We start from the raw sequence: 20129 nt of genomic DNA, 5'->3' as shown, positions 1-20129 counted from the left end.
CATTAGATTATGTTGATGTGCGGCAAATTTCGTATTTGCTGAGCTGGCCCACAGAAGCTTAGAGCATGCTCTTTTAATAAAAAAAACAGAACAGGTTCATATTGGACGTTTAAATGGGTGTTCATTGGATAGATCCGAGTTGTGAAAAAATTTTACCGGCTTGTGTTTATAATATTTCTTCGGATTGATACAAAAACATGGAGCCATAGCTATATTAAAATGTGTGACAAAGCACGCCTCGGGCTTCGTGAGAGTACACATCCTGAAAGAAGCTGACAGTACCTATAAACAGCTCAGCCACATTTTGGGGTCGTGTGTGGCCAGAAGAGTTTAGAAGTGGAATATGAAGTTGTTATGTTTTCAGGCGCTCTCTTTTCATACAGAGGCGTGTCAATACTATCCCTCTTTCGAGCTGCCGGTGCCTTCTGTTTGGCATCAAACAACAAATAGTCTGCTATTGGCTTGAAGCCCTTGGAAATAGCGTGAGTTTTTTATTTATTTTACGTACAACATACTGCGGTCTTGAAAAGACCAAGCAGGAGAGGCACAAAAATTAAGTGGAAAACACACGCAAGCGTGATAGATGATGTGCACAAAATACAAGAAGATAAGTACATTATACAGAGATATATAGATGAGCTTAAACACAGGTTAATACGACCTTCAGAACAACGGAGATGGGTCTATCTCCCTATTATACATTCACAATTTCGATAAACAGTAAAGCAAGTCGAGTACAGACTACAGTACAGACAATATGGCACGCTCAAAATGGCAAATAGACTGAGATGTGAAGACCACTTCAGGCAGTGAATTCCATTCCGATACTGTACGTGGAAAAAACGAATTCTTGAACATGTTTGTGTGGGCTCGATAAGGAAGCAAATTGTGCGCGTGCCGATGTCTCGTGGGGTGCGATTGAAATGGCTGAATGTATACCGATGCATTTACCTTTGTAGAACAAGTATAAAGAGCAAACAGCAGTTTCAGCCTATCAATTTTTCGTCTATCTTCCAGGGTTGAAATGCTATTCGCCAGCATTAGAGAAGTTGGTGAGTCAGTTGGTAATCAGACGCGCTTCTTGCCACGGCGTCAGGCACCGTACTCAAATATCAGCCAACACGGCGCACTTAGGCATACTATAGCGCACTCAGGAATCACAACAGGACAGAGAAAACTGGCTTCATCACGCACTCATGGCCATGAATCACGTGGACTTCTTGTCTTCTTGTTGTCTCTGTAGCCGAGCACAAGTGAACTCATCGGGAAAAGAAAAGACAAAAAGCGTTTATAGCGGTTGACCAATTCTCGGAACTTTTCTCGCTCTTAACAGACTCGAAAAAGTTTCGCGGCAATCAATTCTTGCGGCAATAAACTTCGATATTGGCGTTATTTGATGTGTCTTTCAGAACGTAAGTGCGGATTCTTTTAAGTTCTAAAATACCTCGCATTTCACCCCGATCTCTCAATTGACACACGTCAAGTACTGTAAGAATGTAACTTTTTGATATTATACATCGTTATTATTCAATAAAGACTAAATTAAGAGCCAGCGTCTGCCTTTTGTTATATGGGGAATCCTAGATTTTGGTGAACAATGCATAGCTGCGCTAATTCAACATTATAAGAAATCTCGTCATGGGAGGGATGAACATCGGCTGTTTGGGAAGTCAAATCCATCAAGTTAGTTACTTTTGCGGCAATTCACTTGCCACATATATTAGTCACACATTCAACGTTACCTCCTGCTGCATTCTAGCTTTAGCTCCTGGCACATAGTGCTTGTCAACTGCCCCTTGACATATGGCTTTGACACGTGGAAAATTTCAGTTAATACCGTCTATTTCACTGCGTGCACGTTCGCTTATTTCTCAATGCACCAAGATAACAACAATATTTTAGCAATACCAGAGTGTACTATTTTTGAGAAACACATTCTGTAGCAATCTTTAAGTGCAGTCGCCGTTTGTGTTCTCTGAAAGCGGCAATGAAGTTCGTTATTCGGGTTTCTTTAGGATTTCATGCTTTCGTTTCGTTGAACGCCTAGGATAACAGAGTGTGCCAGTGAGTTTGTTTCTATTTACGCTGAAGTTGCAGAGCACATAGCACACACACACCGTGAAGATTCTTCGTGTATATTATGCATTGCTGCACTTGAACCATGTCTCATGAATATGCATACATAAGGAAAAACGCCCCTGTGGCTTTAAATACTGCAAGAAACAAAGAGCACACTTCCCCTTACTCAGAGCAGTGATAGCAGAGTGTGGCTGCAGCCCAAGGTCTTAAATCAGACGAATTTTACATTGACCAATCGAGACAGCGCTCGTACCTATCCCTAAGCCGCTTAGACAAAGCCTTAGCAGTCCTAATGACAGGTGCGTCAGAGAAGCACTTGTCGAGCGAAGCGTAAATGCATTGTTTGGGAAGCTTTCCAATCCTGATGTGCTTTAGATAGCCGTGACGGTGAGTCCTTTCTTCAGTCTCAGTCGGCACGCGTTTTAGGGGTGGTGTTGGTTAGAAGAAGAAAGCACCTAATTTCTGCAGCCTAGTAGGGAGCACAGAGCGGTTCGTAACGCGTGTCATGTGCGTGGACGGACCTCCTAATTAGTGTCCTTTTTCTCCTCCTCACCAGTGGACGGAGATGCAAGTGAAGAGGAACCGAAGCTAACCCTGGAACTGCGCCGCCCGCTGTCGGGAACCGCAGGAGGTACCAACACGAGCCGCGCAAGCAGCAGTGCCGCCTGGAGCAGAACTCAGTCCGGTCGGCGCTCCCTCTGGCTGCGCGGCCTGGCACCAGACTCACCACTCGAGCTGCTGGTGTTCGCCGATAGCTCCAGAGGGCGCAGCCAGCTCGCCGCACTCAGGGCTCAAACTCTGCCTGAGGCATCGGTAGCTCCTGGCAGCACTGGAAGAGGTGAGAGACAACAACGGCAATGCGATGGGTGTTAACATTTGTCCTTGCTTCGTTGTAATATACCTTGTTGTTTCTGAATTTTAATTGTTTTTTTCAACAAATTTTCTCTCCATAGAAGTTTGCATAGATTACCTGATTCAGTGATTCGTCCAGCATCATCTCCCTTTCTCAAGAGAGGGGGCTGGGGTTCAACTTTGCCTGATGGAGGTCCGCCACCTATCTGAGCTGTATGTATGAATGTATGTATGTATGTATGTATGTATGTATGTATGTATGTATGTATGTATGTATGTATGTATGTATGTATGTATGTATGTATGTATGTATGTATGTATGTATGTATGTATGTATGTATGTATGTATGTATGTATGTATGCAGGTAGGTAGGTACGTAGGTAGGTAGGTAGGTATTACTGGTGACGGAGCCACGGGGGTTGCGTTTAAACCTTGGTAATGCGCCTACCTCCTCTACTCCTCCAAACCTACCTTCTCCCCGCTTGAATTACTTGAAATGGGAGCAAAAGTGCTCTTATTTTTTTATTTTTTATTTTTAAATACTGTCAACCCTCTATTAAGAGTCATTACAGGAAAGGTACAACACACTGTACAAACAAATTGGGGATATAACTATACATCTCCCAATGATAAACCAGGTATACATATATACAAATCCGTGAAAGGTCTTCATTTCAAACGAAAAACACACACCCTGATTCGCAATGCAACAAATAACAATCGCAATAATATATACAATAAATCACATAAGTGTAAATCAAGTAAATGCACAAATTCATTAAGATCACCCGAATTGACTATGGTACTCGGTAACCCATTCCAATCTTCAATGACATCGGGGAAAAAAGTATGACGGTACGCCTTCGTTCGTGCAAAATAAGGGTGCAGTACTCGTGTATGGTTTGCCCTCTCGCTTCGTTTCCCAGATTGTTCTATGTAGTCATTTCTGTTAATTTTGAACTCACCTTCTAATAATTGAGAAAGAAACTTTAATCTATTTTTGCGTCTGCGCTTGTGGAGCGTCTCCAGATCACATATTTGTAGCATTTCTGTGACTGAGTCGTTCTGCTTATATCTCGAGCATATAAAGCGAGCTGCAAGCCTTTGTATGTGTTCATGTTTATTTACAAGCACTTTTTGGTGGGGACTCCAGACAATACTGGCATATTCCAGTATCGGCCGTATGAAAGTTTTAAAAGCAAGAAGTTTTACGTCCATACTAGCACCCTGCAGTTTTTTTTCTTAATATGTAAATTTTTGTGAGGCCCTAGAGCAAACATAATCAATATGTGTGTGCCACTTTAGGTTATGCGTTATTGTGAGAGCTAGGTACTTAAACAAATTAATTGTCAACAAGGTGTGATTCCCGATACAGTATTCAAATGGAATTATCGTTTTTTCCTAGAAATGTGGGTGACGGTAGATTTCGATTAATGAGTAACCTGCGAATATAAACTAGCTGTGAATGCGAACTCGATTACTTCTGAGGTTGGTTCTTCCTCTTTATGCAGCCCGAGAGCCGTATGTGCATGCTGCTACTCGCAATACTGTGTGTTATCGCTATTCAAATTATGTGTTACTTTTCGGCGGATCAAGAAAGGTATTACTTGACTTATAGCTGGGCTCATTTTTTTTCTGCCTGTACACGCACAGTAACGGAATCACACACGCACACAAACGCACACGAGCACACAAACTAATACTAAACAGGTCTGATGCATGAATCCTTTCTACTGCCACGTGCAGTCTTTGTCCCAAACGAGCGCTCAGAAAGAGAGCGCGGCACCTAGTTCTGGCGGTGGTGACGCGGTGCCGTGCGCTGGAGGGGAAGCTCAAGGTCAACGACAAAGAAGATAACAAGCTTCCAAAGACTCCCCGACGTGCCGCCTCTCTCCCTGGGAAGCGTTGTTTCGCCGACCAACCTCCTCACATCGGCCGCCGAGCAAGCCCTGGAAAGATCTCGAAGGAAAGGGGCGTGGTGATGCAGTATTGCGTCACGTGTCGCAGACGGCTCTCGAAACGTCTCGCCCTTTCCCCAGCCTTGCCTATGCATCGCGCCGAAGAAACGACTAGAATTTTCTGGAATCTAGTGCGAAAGTAATTTAAGCAAGCCGCGGACAAGGGAGTAGGAGAAAGTTTGCGCCCGTGTGCGTAGGCAGGATATGAAAGTTTTGGGCAAGTGTGCGTGGGGTCATTCCACTGTGTCGGCGAAGGCTTCTGTCCTCAGTGACAAAGCAGGTAATGAATAGGATTTCCGCCTGAAGTGGGAAGGCTGGTGCTACCAGCAGAAGAATACTGTGACTCTACCGCCTGAGAGCAAAGTCATGTCCTGCAAGCGCAACGCGTGGGAAGCTGACGTGTTACCGGCGAAGTTTGGTGCTTGGAGAGCGGCCAATGGAAGACGCGAGGTTTCCTGGAGGAGAAACCTCGGGGTCAGCGGATCGACACAGAGCTGGACTTTGAGTGAGTGATTCTTGGAAGAGTATCATTCAGACTTTGTTCCAAGGACTTTAAGCTCAATAAGTTTTCGAAATCTTTAGTCGTTTGGTGTCTTGGCTGTTCGATGCATGTGATTTCATTGTAGCGCGTATTGTTGTTCGTGTCCGTTGTTTCAAGTGTAGCTCAATGTACTGTGTAGTACGTTGTTTGTGTGGTGACATATCGTATTCAACTATTGTTGAGTGTGCATATTTATGTATCATTTGATCTGCCATATTTGAGAATATAATTTTGTTTTGTTTATCAACTTTCGGCTCTGACTTGTTCTTTGGGCCACAGCCGGCTTCCACTGGCGCGCCAAATGAGACCACTTCTAAATTGTTCGCGCTTTCGTGGTGCAGTTCAGGGGGGCCGATACTTCGGCCCTTAGAATTAGTCCGGCGATCGCCTCCTTAATTAACGATATTCGTGACAATTATTATTCTGGCGTCCGTGACGGGACCTTTTTGGTGCACAGTGGGTCCAAAATACTGAGAAAGAACATCGATTTGTTGATAGCGCTATCGGAACGCTTTTGAGACTGCTTTAGGCAGATAATTTGTGCACGGGGCAAGATTTTATTTGCGAGACACCATGAATCTCGAGAATTTAGTAGTCCTTGGCGAGAAGATGGGTCTTCCTGGCGCCGAAGTACGGAAGTTGGTCAGCCAGATGGAAAAAGAAGAAATAGAGAGGGCCAAGGAAGAAAAAGCAGCTGAGCTGGAGAGAGAAAAGCTAGCAGCTGAGAGAGCAAAAAAAGAAAGAGAAGCTGAGATGGCTGAAAGGAAACGGCAGCAGCAGCACGAGATAGAACTCGAGCGGCTCCGCTTGCAACAGCGAAACAATACTGCCGTCTAACCTAGAGTCGAAAGCAGCGAACGGGAAGATCATGGCTTCCGCTTGAATCCAAATAAGCTGCTCGTAGCGTTTGACAAAATGAAGGATGACCTCAACGCGTACCTTCACAAGTTTGAGACAATTGCAAGGAGCCAGAATTGGCCGGAACATCAATGGGCAACTGCTTTGAGTACTTTTTTGAGTGGTGAAGCGCTCAGTGTGTACAGTAGGCTTACTCCAATCGATGCAGCCAACTATACAAAGGCGAAAGCTGCTTTACGGAAGTGATTTCGATTTACTGTCACAGGTTTCCGCAACAGATTTCGGACAGGGAAGCCAGCTGATGGTGAGACGGCTACACAGTACGCCGCCTGACTTAGCCATAATTTCGACAGGTGGATCGAACTTTCAGAGACAGCACAGGAGTACAGTGAGCTTAGAGAGCTCCTTATTAGAGAGCAATTTCTTACCAGTTGACATCCAAGCCTGTCGCTGTACTTGAAAAAGAGGAGAGCTAAGTCACTTGAGGGCATGCTTGAATTGGCTGATCAATTCTTGGAAGCGCAAGGTGGCACAAATTTGGACAAGGTAAAGGAGCGTCCCGAAGAGTTGAAGAAATGCGCCCGAAAAAAAGAAGCGTGCACCGGAGAGTGTTCCATGATGTTTTCTGTGTAACTGGGTGGGTCATCACGGTAACAGCTGTCGAAATAACTTTACGAGCCCTACTGTTGTAAAATGTTTCAAATGTGGCAAGACAAGGCAGGCGCATGTCGTAGCGAAGCGAGTAAAACGCACCAAGTAGCCTGTGTGCAGGTGGCACCAGAAGGCGATGATGACGTTATTAACGGATTCGTAGGGTTGAAAAATGGGAAGAAACTTCCTGTTGTGAGTGCTGTAATGACAAAACGGCCGACCGGTGTTACGAAGGGAATGCCAACGCTGCCTGGAAAAGTTGCGGGCAAGAAGGTCACGGTGTTAAAATATATCGGTAGCTCCACTGTTATCGTGAGGAGAAATTCGGTACGGAAAAGTGAGTGAACAGGCAAAACGAAACTGGTTTGCCTAATTGACAGCACGACTCGGATGCTTCCTTAAGCGGATATTGAGGTTGAAACTCCGTGCTTCAATGGAAAGGTTACTGCCCTGTGCATGACGACCCCTCTGTACGACCTCATCATCAGAAATATTGACGGAGCGCGAGGGCCAAGCGATCCCGAACGTTTGGGGAAAGACCCGAAGATGGAGAGCCCTCGCGGGCACAGGGACAGCGAGATTGAGTGGAGGAGCATCCCACGGTGGATGTCACCCGAGGTAAAGGTGAAGCCCGAGTGCAAAAGACGGTGAATTGAGAGATGATCGTGTTGAATGAGAAAACGTGCCGTGCAGCTGGTCTTGCAGCAGAACCACCTCAACTGACCAACCATGCAAAGGTGACGGAGTTGGCCAGCCAGGCCCCATGTCGCGACGTGAACAAGCTGGTGAATAACCAGACAAGATCGGTTGAACCTTATGACCCGTTAACGACGTCGAAAGTGTCAACGATGGCTGAAAAGCCGCCTCAGATACCGTAGATTGGAAGGGCTCACAGGAACAAAACAGAAAAAAATAACAAGAGATCGAGCGAGCACCACAGGAAAGGGTGCAAGTGCCGCTCGAAGTACAAAGGATAGGTGCTGAGGTCGAATCGGAATGTGTTTGGCAGTGCTGAGTGCAATATGTTGTGTTAATATTGTTGTTATCCTGAGTCACAAGTGTCAAAGTGTTTATTTCGGTGACGTGATGTATAGGCAGACCCTTGTACGTTTTTTATTGTTTGAAATGTGCGATGGAGGGTTGTACTCAGGTACCTGTGGGTATACTTTATGTGTTGTGAAAATGAATTACAATGTACAGTGTATCGAGTATTCTGCTGTGAATGTGACCCGCCATGAGCGATAGACTGTGTTACCGACTGTTGTTGTGTGGAGACTGTTCGCGCCCATTTGTGTGGTTTTGAATATTGTGTGATAATATTTCTAAATTGGTGGGGGGGGGGGGGCAGGGTCACAAATGAGGGCTCAGAAAGGAAGCGCACCACTGAGTTCTGGTGGTGGTAACGGTGCCAGGCGCTGGAGGGGTGCCTCACGGTCAACGATAAAGAAAAAAACATGCATCCAAAGACTGCCCCGGCGCTCCACCTCTCTCCCTCGGAAGCGTAGTTTCACCGACCAATCTCCTCATATCAGCCGCCGAGCAAGCCCTGGAAAGATCTCGAAGGAAATAGGCGTGATGATGAAGTGTTGCGTCACGTGTCGCAGATGGCTCTCGAAACGTTTCACCCTTTCCCCAGCCTTAGTTGTGCATCGCGCCGACGAAACGATTAGAATTTTTTGGAATCTGGGACGAAAGGTAATTAAGCGAGCAGTGGACAAGGGAGATCAGGAGAAGAAGAAATTTGCGCCCGTGTGCGTAGGCAAGAGGTGCGTAAGGTCGTTTCGCCGTGTCGGCGAAGGCTTCTGTCCCCAGTGAGAAAGCAGGTAATGAAAAGTATTTCTTTCGGAAGGGGGAAGGCTGATGCTACCAGCAGAAGAATAGTGTGAGTCTACCACCTGAGAGCGAAGACGCGTCCTGAAATCGCAACGCGTGGGTAGCTGACGTGATACCGGAAAAGAAGTTTGGTGCTTGGTGAGCGGCCAACCGAAGACGCGAGGTTTCCTGGAAGAGAAACTTCGGGGCAGCGGATCAACAACAGCACTGGACTTTGAGTGAGCGATTCTTGGAAGAGTATCATTCAGGCTTTGTTCCAAGGACTTTGGACTGAATGAGTTTTCGAACTCTTTAGTCTTTGGGTGTCTTGGCTGTTCGATCCATGTTATTGCAATGTAGCGCGCATTGTTGTTTGTGTCCGTTGTTTCGAGTGTAGCTGATTGTACTGTGTAGTACGTTGTTTTATCATTGACATATTGTATTCACCTATTGTCGAGTGTGCATATTTATGTATTGTTTGATCTGCCATATTTGAAAGTATAATTTTGTTTTGTTTATCAACTCTCGGCTCTGACTGGTTCTTTTGGCCACAGCCAGCATCCGCCGGTGCATCAAATAGAACCACTTCTAAATTGTCTGCGCTTTCATGTTGCAGTTCGGGGGGGCCGATACTTCGGCCCTTGGAATTAGCCCGGCGATCGTCTCTCTAATTAACAGAACTTGTGACGGTCTCATTTGGTTAGTTAAAATATTTTTATCTTATCAAGGCTGCTTTCTTCCTCTCGCATTCCTTTGCAACTGTTCTCACGGGCAACTTCCCAACTACTAGCCAACTTGATGTTGGATATGTTATAACTAAACAAGCTGACCAATGGAATAGACTACTTACGAATTGATATTGTGTATATTGTACCTCAGGGCACGCCTGCGCAAAACCTCCTTACAATACAATTGTATGCAGGTCAAATTTCCAGACAGTGATTATGCTTTACCGGTTCTTGGCGTAGCCTGTCCACTAATGAGAAAGAGTAATGTGAACAAAAGTAAGGTTTGAGGCACTCTTGCGGAATGCTTAGGAATTTTCAATATTGTGAAGGAGAAAACGTACCTGGTACTTCTCTTGATCTGCTGTTGAACGGTATGCTGATTGTTTATATAGAAACATGGTAAACTTTCTGGTTCGCTCCAGAAGAACTTGTCGATGACGGTTGTGTATATTCTGCTGTATATTCTGCTGACTTTTATGTACTCCTATGATGACGTTGTGTAAAACTTTTGAATGCGATGCACGTTAAAAACACCACATGTTCAAAACTTCTTCACCCTTCCACTACGTCGTTTTTGGACGTAAACACGCAGATATTAGAGCTTTTAAGTGTTGTTTACCTTTCATTCGGCCAGAGTAGTTTCGAAGCAATGCTCTAACAAGATCACGGTTTTTTTAATGCGAAGGTAAGCTCTGAAACCAGATTATCTTTATTAAATTCTAATGAACCTAGACTGCACCAACCGTACTGTTTAATTGCATACTTTATTTGCACTCTATAAAATTCAGCTCTCGCACTACACACTTCAATCCTCACCGCGCATATATTTACCATCCATTTCAAACTACGCCACAATGACAACATCATTCACAGCACAAGTGCACCCCCTTCCCTAGCCACTCCGAAAATGTGGTGCGTATGAACATTCACATGCATATTTATAATTAACTTATGACCACGGAAGTAGCATGATACACATCGTAGCGCGTTTTGTTAAGTCCCAGTTGTGAAATTCCAAATCGATGCACAAGGCTTTGTTCGTCGTTGCCATTCAACATAAAGTTCAGCACATCAGCAGGGAGTTCAACAGCAGATCAATAAATGTCCAAGATAGGCTCTCGTCTTCTCATTCACAGAAAGTGGTAACCTCTTCAGAATTTTTTTTAATCAAGTGTGCGCCGCAAAGACGACGCGATCGAAGTAAACAAAGGTGGAGCTGGTGCGCTCTTTTCTTCTTCTTTTTGCTCTATTTCTTTTGCGATGCATGCGGATTAGAAACATGAACATTTAGGAGGTTCACATTAAAAACTACTTGTAAACTCATCTTCCAGATATTATGTGCAGTGATTATGTGCAGTGTAGCTATCATGAGTAATTATAATGGCGCAACCTCTCTCGAAAGCCCGCTCAGTGTAACAGGCTTTGTTCGCATAGGAAAGACATGAAAACCTCAGCCACGCAAAGCCTCAGCCTTTTCTTACTACTTTAAACGTCCTTCTAACGCGATGTACTTAGTTTACGTAAATAGTGGCATACAGGCGATACTAATTCGATATACTTGCTCATTCGGAATAATGCCACTGTACTTTGTTTTGTGTTTATTTCACATTGCGTATTAGGAATATGCTAGGTTTTGTTGTATTTTGTGCAATAATATACTCAAAATATTTGTTAGATATGCAGATGTTCAGTGGCCTACGTTTCAAATTGTATTTAGAAGCAGAGGCCTTTTGTCAGGCCTTAGTCTCTGCTCCTGCTTCTGTAAGTTATATCAGGGCAAATAAACTTTGAATTCAATTCGATTTAATTTTATAACTGCACAAATAATTTTTGCGCACGTTCGCATACGTCTGTGAGTTGTGTGTGCACGTGCACGTACACACAACGCACACACACACACATGAACCCACATGTGTGAGCGCACCCATATGGACGCACATGTGCGTGGAACAGCAAAATATTTAGGGCAAAGTGCTTAGGAAGGTTTATTATCGACTTGGCTACCAACAACAGTGGGATGACATAAACGAGAAAATATATATTCAAACGTTCATTAAAAAAACAAGAGCAAAAAAGATACGGGGAGCATGTGGGTGGGGCCCCTCTTCCAGGGCTCCACTGGCTTTAGCGGCCCGCTGCGCCTGGTCGAAGAGCGCCAGTTGCACTCCCAGATCCTCGCTGGCGAGCAAAGTCTCCCACTGCTCCCTTGCGGAAATTTCGCCGGCTATTCGCGGCGAGTTAATTTCGGTTGGCCATTTCCGACAATCTCACGTTATGTGGGCGAGAGTAGGCCTGCCTCCGCACCACGGACAACTATCGCTGTATATCGCAGAGTGAATGACGTGCTTCAACGAAAAATATGGATGTGTGTTTGTATACGGGGCCAGTCGTAAGAATTCCGGCCGGGTAAAGCTGTGTGTGGTACACTGAACCTTCGTCGCTCAAGCTGTTGGTTTTCAAGGATATCTGGCGGTAAAAAGGGGCTGTCGTCGGAGTGGGAGGCCACTCGGTTGGTTAAAGCACGGGCTGCGCTGCCCGCTCTCGCATTTTCATCGAGTTCTGCGTGACCCGGGCACCAGATGATAGCATGGTCCTGCGTTAGGTCCGGTCCTAATAGGCGACTGGTGTTGTGTGGTAGTCTGCCCATGAGAAAGAGTTGCAAGCGACCATGGAATCGATGAGATCAAGGGACGATCGTCCCAGAACATCCTTAGCTTTAATAGCAAGCGCGATAGCTAAAGCCACAGCGTTATTCGCGGACGCGGCTCGTACCAAGGCGCAAATCAAAAGGCCTTGACCCGGGGCCACTCCTACGACTGCGAGCGCGTAATTGTTCGTGCCGCATAGGGCGACATCTGTGTACACCATGTCCGGATTGTTCCCGAATTGCCGCTGTAATTTGCGAGCTCGTGCACTCCTACAACCTTTGTGATATTAGGAGCTCATGTTTTTTGGGATAGGGGATACTAGAATCTTTTCACGTAGCTGTTCAGCCATGGACTCCAGTTCCTCTCCCGCATACTGTGGACGAGCTCGGTAACCTACACGGCGTAGCATTCTCCCAGTAGTGGTTAAGTTAAGCCCCTCCCGTTGAGAAATGAGCACCGCTGTGCGTAACTCCTCATAATGATTCTGTATACCGAGGGATTCGAGACATTCTGTGGACGTTCCAAGTGGTAGGCCAAGAGCCGCCTTGTTCGATGTTCGTATCAATGCATCTAGGGGTCTTTAAATCGCTTTATTGATCTCCTGGGAAGTAAGACTATATGTTAGCCGACTGAGGACAAAAACCTGAACCAGCCGGAGCGTCTCAGCTTCCTTGAAACCTTTTTGGTGATAGGTGACTCTATTAATCATACGGGAGATCTGCTTCACCGTTGCTCTGAGGCATGTTTGGTTTTCACCAGCATTTGTCAACGCAGGACGTCTTCCTTCTACTTCGGGAAGAGGTAATCTGCAATACCACGGTTGGCGCGATCAACCAGAAAAAGATTAGGAGAAAAGACAAAATCTGTCCACATGCAAGTTCTTCAGGTGGTGAAGTGGTTAGAAGAAAAAATTGGTTCCAAATCTGCATGTTACACCGCAAATGTAGTCGAACGACGATATTCTTGCATCTGGAGAGAGTGAACAAAATGTTTATTTGATGTTCTGCTCAAGCAAATCGGTGAAGGGTATTCTGGAGGCGATGCGTTAGAGTGCCTCGAGCGTGTAGCGGAGGTGAACGAGCGCATCGAGGCACGTTAGACAGAAGCGCCATCTGGCAGTTATCTTCGAAAACGAAGGCGTGCAAGCCGCGGAGAAAGATGCACGTCGTTCTCGGAGGTGACAAGGTGTAGAACGCAAAACGACGGGCAGGTGCCACCACCGTGACGTCGTATCAAAGTGTTGGAAACACCTTTTTCAGCATCGCGTTGCACTGTCGGCGCAGCGCAATAAACGCTACATTCCTTAGAGTTACTTGTGTGTGTGCATTTTCTAGTATAAAGGCAGACATACAAAACTTCGAAGTGTTGTTATGGCAACTCAGATATGCGCAATAATTGCTTTTTAATTTTACAATCGCACAACTATGAACGCTAAACCTTGAGCAATATTGATGGGCGCTGCGAATGGGGTTGGCCGTTTAGTGCATTTGAGAAATCGTGAGATCGGAAAAAAAGACAAATTTACAGACAGACAGACAGACAGACAGAAAAGGAAATCAAAATTTTTCCGCTGAAGGTCCCCAAAAAAGGCTATCGTCTTTAATAAAGGAAGGTGGCAAGAGCGCTAGCCAGAAGGGCATCTGGTTGATTACGTTTGGGGGAGGAAACAAAAACATATAAATAAGATGACCCATGATGTAAAAATCTTGGTAAATGTCAGATACGTGCTGAGATGGCAGCTCCCACCTAATCAGCGGCGTCGCACTAACCAGTCGCTTTCAAGCACCCCAAGAGAAGATTGAGTGTCTTATGGGATGAAGAACGATGGGAACAGCGTTCGAGTTGGACTTTTTCGGCTCATCATCGAGTCGTTGGGAAGCGTTGGGAGGAGTTAGTCTGGTGATTGAAATCCCAGCAAAAATAAATTCTTGATGTTTTTTTTTTTCAGTACCACGAACATTGTTAGCAATCGTGCTGGTCGTTCCAATTAGTGTCGCGTAATTCTTTTTAAGAGCAAGTCCCAAGCGCTGTCGACAAATAAGCAATGTTTCACATTGATGAGTTTCGCATGACGCTTTTAGTAGTGAAGGGATTAGTTTCTGCAAGCTGGTGCGCCTTATACATGGGCTGTTACACTGGGCTAACGAGTGTGTCTGCGTCAGGTTCTGGCTGCTTTTCACAATCTGTGCTGGAAAGTTTATTGAGATCGACCTTGTGTTCCTGATGCTATGCTCAAGAATCTTTGTCTTCGAAGTCATTTTCATTATTCCAGCATTAGCTAGTAAGGAAATTCTTTCTTTCTTTTGACGTAGTTTTCAATTTTCGACAATTTCTCACGTCAGCTACTAGGGTAGTCTACGTCAGAGAACAGATTGCGTAAACTGCATAGTCATTTCTGAGTAGCCAGCCTGCTCATAAAGGACTAAGTGTAATGAAAAGCCGTGCGCCATGGTAACGTATAGTCATTGCTGCACGGGATGTCTTAAATCACAGTGTCTGCACTTCATGTCAATCTATCCGCAGGCCACCAAAAGTGGTCGGTTTTGTCGAGTCATCAGAAAAAAAGTTACAGTTTTTCCAAGCGGGGAAATGATGAATGCAATGGCAACATATTCGAATGTTTTGCGAAGCAAGGCTAGCATTTTAGGAGAAATAAAAAATTGTATTAAACATGCGCTTGCTTAGTATAACCAAGTTTTCTGCGGTGCGGCCATGTCAAAGATGACCATAAAGTGAGTTACTACATGCCACATGGTAAACAATGACAAGGTATATTTTAAAAGGTTCAGTATAGATGCTGCAATTGTGCGCAATGTTATTTTTGCAGACATTTTCAGCGTTATAGATTTGTTATACTGCTGAAACCTAACCATGAATGCTTTGTACTTATCTTACGTAGTGTGGACGAAAATACGCCACTAAAATTCTGCATGCAAAGAATTTGGACAAATAATAAACAATATTGCATCGGTTTCTAATGTAGTTCGCATGTGCACAAGACATGAGCTTGCATCTCTATGAATCACTACCCTCGTATCCAACAGCTGCAAAACTAACATCCGTACAATAATAATGCCCGAGCACAAGCTTAACCCTTGGCATACCACGCATTGCGTCAATGGCTTAAATGATTCATTGCTCTAAGCAATATTATCGCTACTATGTGTTACTGGCAAATTAACATTGCTATAGCGTCACTTCCTTAATTTATTCGCCACAATAATGCAAGAGACATGTTGAATATCGTGCAGAAGACAACGAGGGACACTATCACCATTAGAATAGGATCAAATCAGAGCATGCAATAAAGAAGAGGCCGACAATGGGCCTCGCCATGGGGACGGCGGATCATTATTTTCTCAACTTTTTGGTGCCGTAAAACCCGGGAGAAAGTGCCTATAGATGTGAGACAGAGCAGACTTTCACGACATCTGCAGCTGCAGGACTTTTGTTGATGCCGCTGGTGGGTAAATCTCATGTGCAAGGCCTAAGGCTGCTCGTGACCCAGACCGTGGAGAGTGACATGTAGACGATGCCCGGAGCTTCATCATGGGATGCTTCGTGACGGATAGCACGGTGATGCTTACTTCACCTCGTGGCGTAGCCGGCCAGTGATTTTCTACGTTTCCCGACACTGGACCGCTTTATGGAGGCCCTAATCGAAAGGCATAGTCACGTACGAAAGACCGTCATGGAAGCCATCGCCAGCGTCGAAAGTCTCCTGCATATAGATCACCCACCAATTAGTGAGCTGATGAATTTTCACGAAATTTTGACTAACGAGTATACACTGCAAATCATTTCACACCCTTAAGGGTGGATTTTTGAATAAATCACCCGTCTTACACCTATTATTTCTGCCAAACTTATCCGCATGGGTGTAAGTTCTGCAATTCCACCTTTTGTACGCCCATTTCTCATTTTTAGGTGTATTAGAGGTATATGTTAGCAAATTACACCCAAGGGTGTTTCCTTGAACGTTACACCTATCATATATGTATATAGTTTAGAGCATCAATACATATCACATCTCAACGGATGCAATCAAACCGCATGCCAAAAGTCTGGTGAAAAGATTGATGTTGCGGCATTCGTTTTCATTTCCCATAATTCATTCGCCAAAATATATCGTGCTATGTATTATATATATTAAACCACCCCAATTTATTATATTCAGAAGATTCCTCACATGTTCAATGACATAATTCATGGGTTAACTTTTTGGGATTCCTACTAAAAATATTTTGCTGCCGCTTATGTCCATTATTCCCTGATTCTCACAGAGACATCAGTAAAAGAGATTATGTTGCACTTAAACATAACATGAAACGATTACGCACGGTTTTCGACAGGCTATCGTGCGCGCTTTCTCATTTGAAATCACACTAAGTTTTTTGTACCAGAGGTCCTGATTTATTAAAGACGATAATCTTTTTTGGGGACCTTCAACGCAAAAATTTTGGTCTGCCTGCCTGTCTGTCTGTCTGTCTGTACATTTGTTGGTTTGTCCACTCTATACGGCATCTGGTACTTGAGATGGTCGACCTCATCCGCAGCGCCCACCAGTGTTGCTCAAGATTGAGCGTTCATGCTTGCGCAATCGTCAATTAAAAAGCCATGATTGCGCATGTCTGTGGCACCATAACAACACGTATATATTCTGCATGTGCGTCTTTTACTAGAAAAAGCATACATTAGTAATATTAAGGGCCGTAGCACTTATCACGCTGCGCTGACCATGCAATGCTTGCACGGAACGGGGAGTGTTTCTAGCGCTTTGCTAAGACGAGACGGTGGTGGCATCTACCTGTCGCCTCGCGTTCTACACCTTATCACCTCTGAGAGGGGCGCGCACACCCGTCTTAAAGCCACACGCTTTGTTTTCTAGGAAGACTGCCAGATGGCGCTCATGTCTCACGTGCGACATGATTTGATGTTCTTTTTCGCCTTAGCTGTACGCTCGAGACACTCAAACGCAGTGCCTACAGAATACCACTCACCGACTTTCTTGCGCAGAACACCAAATAAGTGTCCTGTTCACTCTCTCCACACGCAAGACTATCGTCTTTTGACGACATTTGCAGAAACATGGAGATACGGGGCCAATTTTTTACAATGGGGGTCCATATATTTCCTCACACTGAAGTATTTCGCATCAATACACAGATCCCTGATTTATTCAGTGAGTTATATTTAGATATATGAATATGGGTCAGTTCAAATTGAATGTTTGTAGTATTCGCATTGCCACGGAACTAGGCATGTTTGCAATTAACAGGCTAAGCTTACTCTAATGCAGCTGCTGTGCACGCATGCTAGGCCGCAGGACAAGCTTGGCGCACATCCACTAAGCACGGGTGAACTCTTCCAATGGGTCGCACCACTCTGTGGGCACTTAGTGCTCTTTTTATATTTACTAAAATGCACGCTTGCGCGTCGTATAATATACACGTGAACGATCGTAGACAACACTAGCGCAATGTACCCGTGCCACAAAGATGGAGAGTAGTTGACTAATTGCAGCATTGTAATTGATAGTTGTTACTGTCGCGTTACAATGCACTGATAATCGCACATTGGTATGCTCACACAAAATTTAAGACTTGAAATAAAAGCAAGCGTTCTTCATACTTTGTCGGTAAAAAAAGCAAAGCCCTGGTTCTTGCTGATTGGCAGAGTGTTATTTAAAAGAAGCTAATAGCACAGCAGGGGTGTTGCTAGGATTTATGCGTGCAAGGGAACAGAAAGAGGAAAAAATGGGGCCTGGCATAATTTGTATGTAAATTTTTGCCTGTAGTTGCATACAAGCGAATCCGAATCGCAAGCTTTCTTTTTTCTTTTTTTTGCGAAATGGGCCAAATCCTGACCCGAAAGTAGCTCAAATGACACTCATTTGGCTCATACATACGTTCACGTTTCCTCTAAAACAGTAATATTAAAACATTATTTATAAATATTACTGTTCTAGAAGAACGTTGATAGTATGTATATGTCAAGGCAGCGTTAGTTGAGCTTGTTTCGGTTCTAGAATTGCCCCATTTTGAATTAAAAATTATCTCCTCAAACGAACATAAAAAAGGGTGGGAGATGTGTCAAATATGGAACAACCTCCTTGCCACCCTTCCCTAACTTTTTGTTTATATCTATGTTCCGCAAGTAAAAAATTTTGACTCCGAAATGTCGAAACAACGCCGCAATAACGCCTCACCAGGGAAAAAAAAATGTACATTACGAAGGCTACGCATTTGCCACCTGCACAGGTCAGTGGCAAAAAAAGGACTTTGAAGCTCTGCTAGCGACTAAATATGTTATCAAGCATGAAATATTACACTATATCTTGGAGGCTTGGCATAGGTTGGAATTTATATCATAAAACGGTACTGCTATGTGTTTCGGTTTCGGTTTCAGTTTTGAGGTCTCGGGGCAACTGCGCATCGCCGTCGTCAACAGGCAGACTTTGAATTAGGTGGTAACATGTCGTGTGCGTGTTTGCTGCAGGCTGACGGTGGTTTATTATTTTACTATTCACTTGCTTTGTCAGGGACGCGTTCTTGTACGGCTTGCACAGTTTAACTTGTGCTCACAGTAGATACAGTACGTGTCACTGCAATCTGTGGCGTGTCGGCTAGTACAGAACAACTTCGGTGCGGCGGAGTGTGTGTCCTCTGTCAACGGCTTTCGTTGAAGCTTGTGCCCGCCGCAAGCAGAGCGTTTCTAATCAAGCAATCAACGGACTGTACGCTGGGAGCTACATGGAGAACGCTTTTGGATTTCGTGCTATTGCTTAAAAGGTAAGCTTTCGTGTATGCGAACAACGAAGTGCAGAAGTGCGTGCCTGCCTGCCAACTCCCGATTTGCCCGCGATACTCGTAATTGCAGGAAGCGACCGTCTCATGGCGTCGGTAGCTTCGTGACCTTCGCTCGCTGTGTGCTTATCAGCTGCGATGTCTCAACAGTCGCAGTGTTCGTGAACCTCGCTTTGGGGCATGGTTAAAGAAAACGGGGGGATGTGCCCCGCGCAGATAAACCTTACGGCATTCGGCAGCGGGTGAGAAAACAAGGGGAAGGGGGGGGGGGCTGAGCGAGCCGAGGTGGGCGAAAGAAATGGCATAATATTAATAATAAAAACGAAGCAGATCAACGGTAAAAGAGGCGCCAGTTGTCAGCGGGACTGCAGTGGACAAACGGGGCGCGTTTATTACGCGGGAGAAAAAAAAAATCCAGATTTCAATTACTGAAGATAGGGGTGCGTTTTTAATGCGACTAAATACGCTATTTAAAGCAACAATTGAAAAATACTTAAACTTTGTATCAGTACCTCTTTGATGCCTGCGCTTTGCAGCGGCGTGACGTGTTTTGTTAAAAATCGTGCAGCTAACCAAAGAATTTATATGTACCTTGTTTAAGCAGTGATTCGCGCTTTTTATGCCTTGCTAGGTTTGTTTATATTTATACTAGTATATCGTAAATAATCAGGATATAGAAACATTGATCTGCTTTAATAAGGGATTGAATAGCCACACTCAACTGCACACATCTTTTTGCATTTTTGCACCACTGTACTGCGGCACATAGAATATTGTAGAATAGAATATTTCTGTATATTTTGGTGTAGGGTTTTGCGATGTGGTTACATATGAAAGCTTAGCCATAGTGTACCAACAAACACGCACACGAAACTTTCAGTTAGACTGATACAGCACAGATGATAATGGTGTAGGCATAGTTAGCCACTAAAGAACACGCTCGCGAAAAACAAAATGAGGATGGCGACACAGGTGGCTGTAAACGAAAGCAGGCAGACCTAACAGCTCTTGTCTGTTTCATGCATTTTGTCTGTGGAGGTTTTATCCGTACGAATGTAAGGACACTGATCCAACTAATAAGCCCTCCATGCATATATTCCTGTTAGCTACTTCTCCAATATGGCGTGCATTTTTTAAATTACACATATTTATGGTCCAACAGTTCAGAACTTATTCAGCATATATTGAATTTACT

The 20129-nt window shown here is 44.6% G+C and overlaps 1 protein-coding gene across 2 annotated transcripts in view; it reads left to right on the top strand.

The window, feature by feature from the left end:
• Positions 1–20129, top strand: part of LOC119177243 (nephrin-like) — a 710418-nt gene that overhangs the window by 662734 nt on the left and 27555 nt on the right. For both annotated transcript variants that reach the window (XM_075878328.1, XM_075878329.1), the window contains exon 11: positions 2636–2917. In XM_075878328.1, the coding sequence (XP_075734443.1) occupies positions 2636–2917 (282 nt within the window). The remainder of the gene's footprint in view (positions 1–2635; positions 2918–20129) is intronic.

Source organism: Rhipicephalus microplus, chromosome X, assembly GCF_043290135.1.
Source record: "Rhipicephalus microplus isolate Deutch F79 chromosome X, USDA_Rmic, whole genome shotgun sequence".
Classification (NCBI taxonomy): Eukaryota; Metazoa; Arthropoda; class Arachnida; order Ixodida; family Ixodidae; genus Rhipicephalus; species Rhipicephalus microplus.
This window is presented reverse-complemented; position numbering and strand designations above follow the sequence as displayed.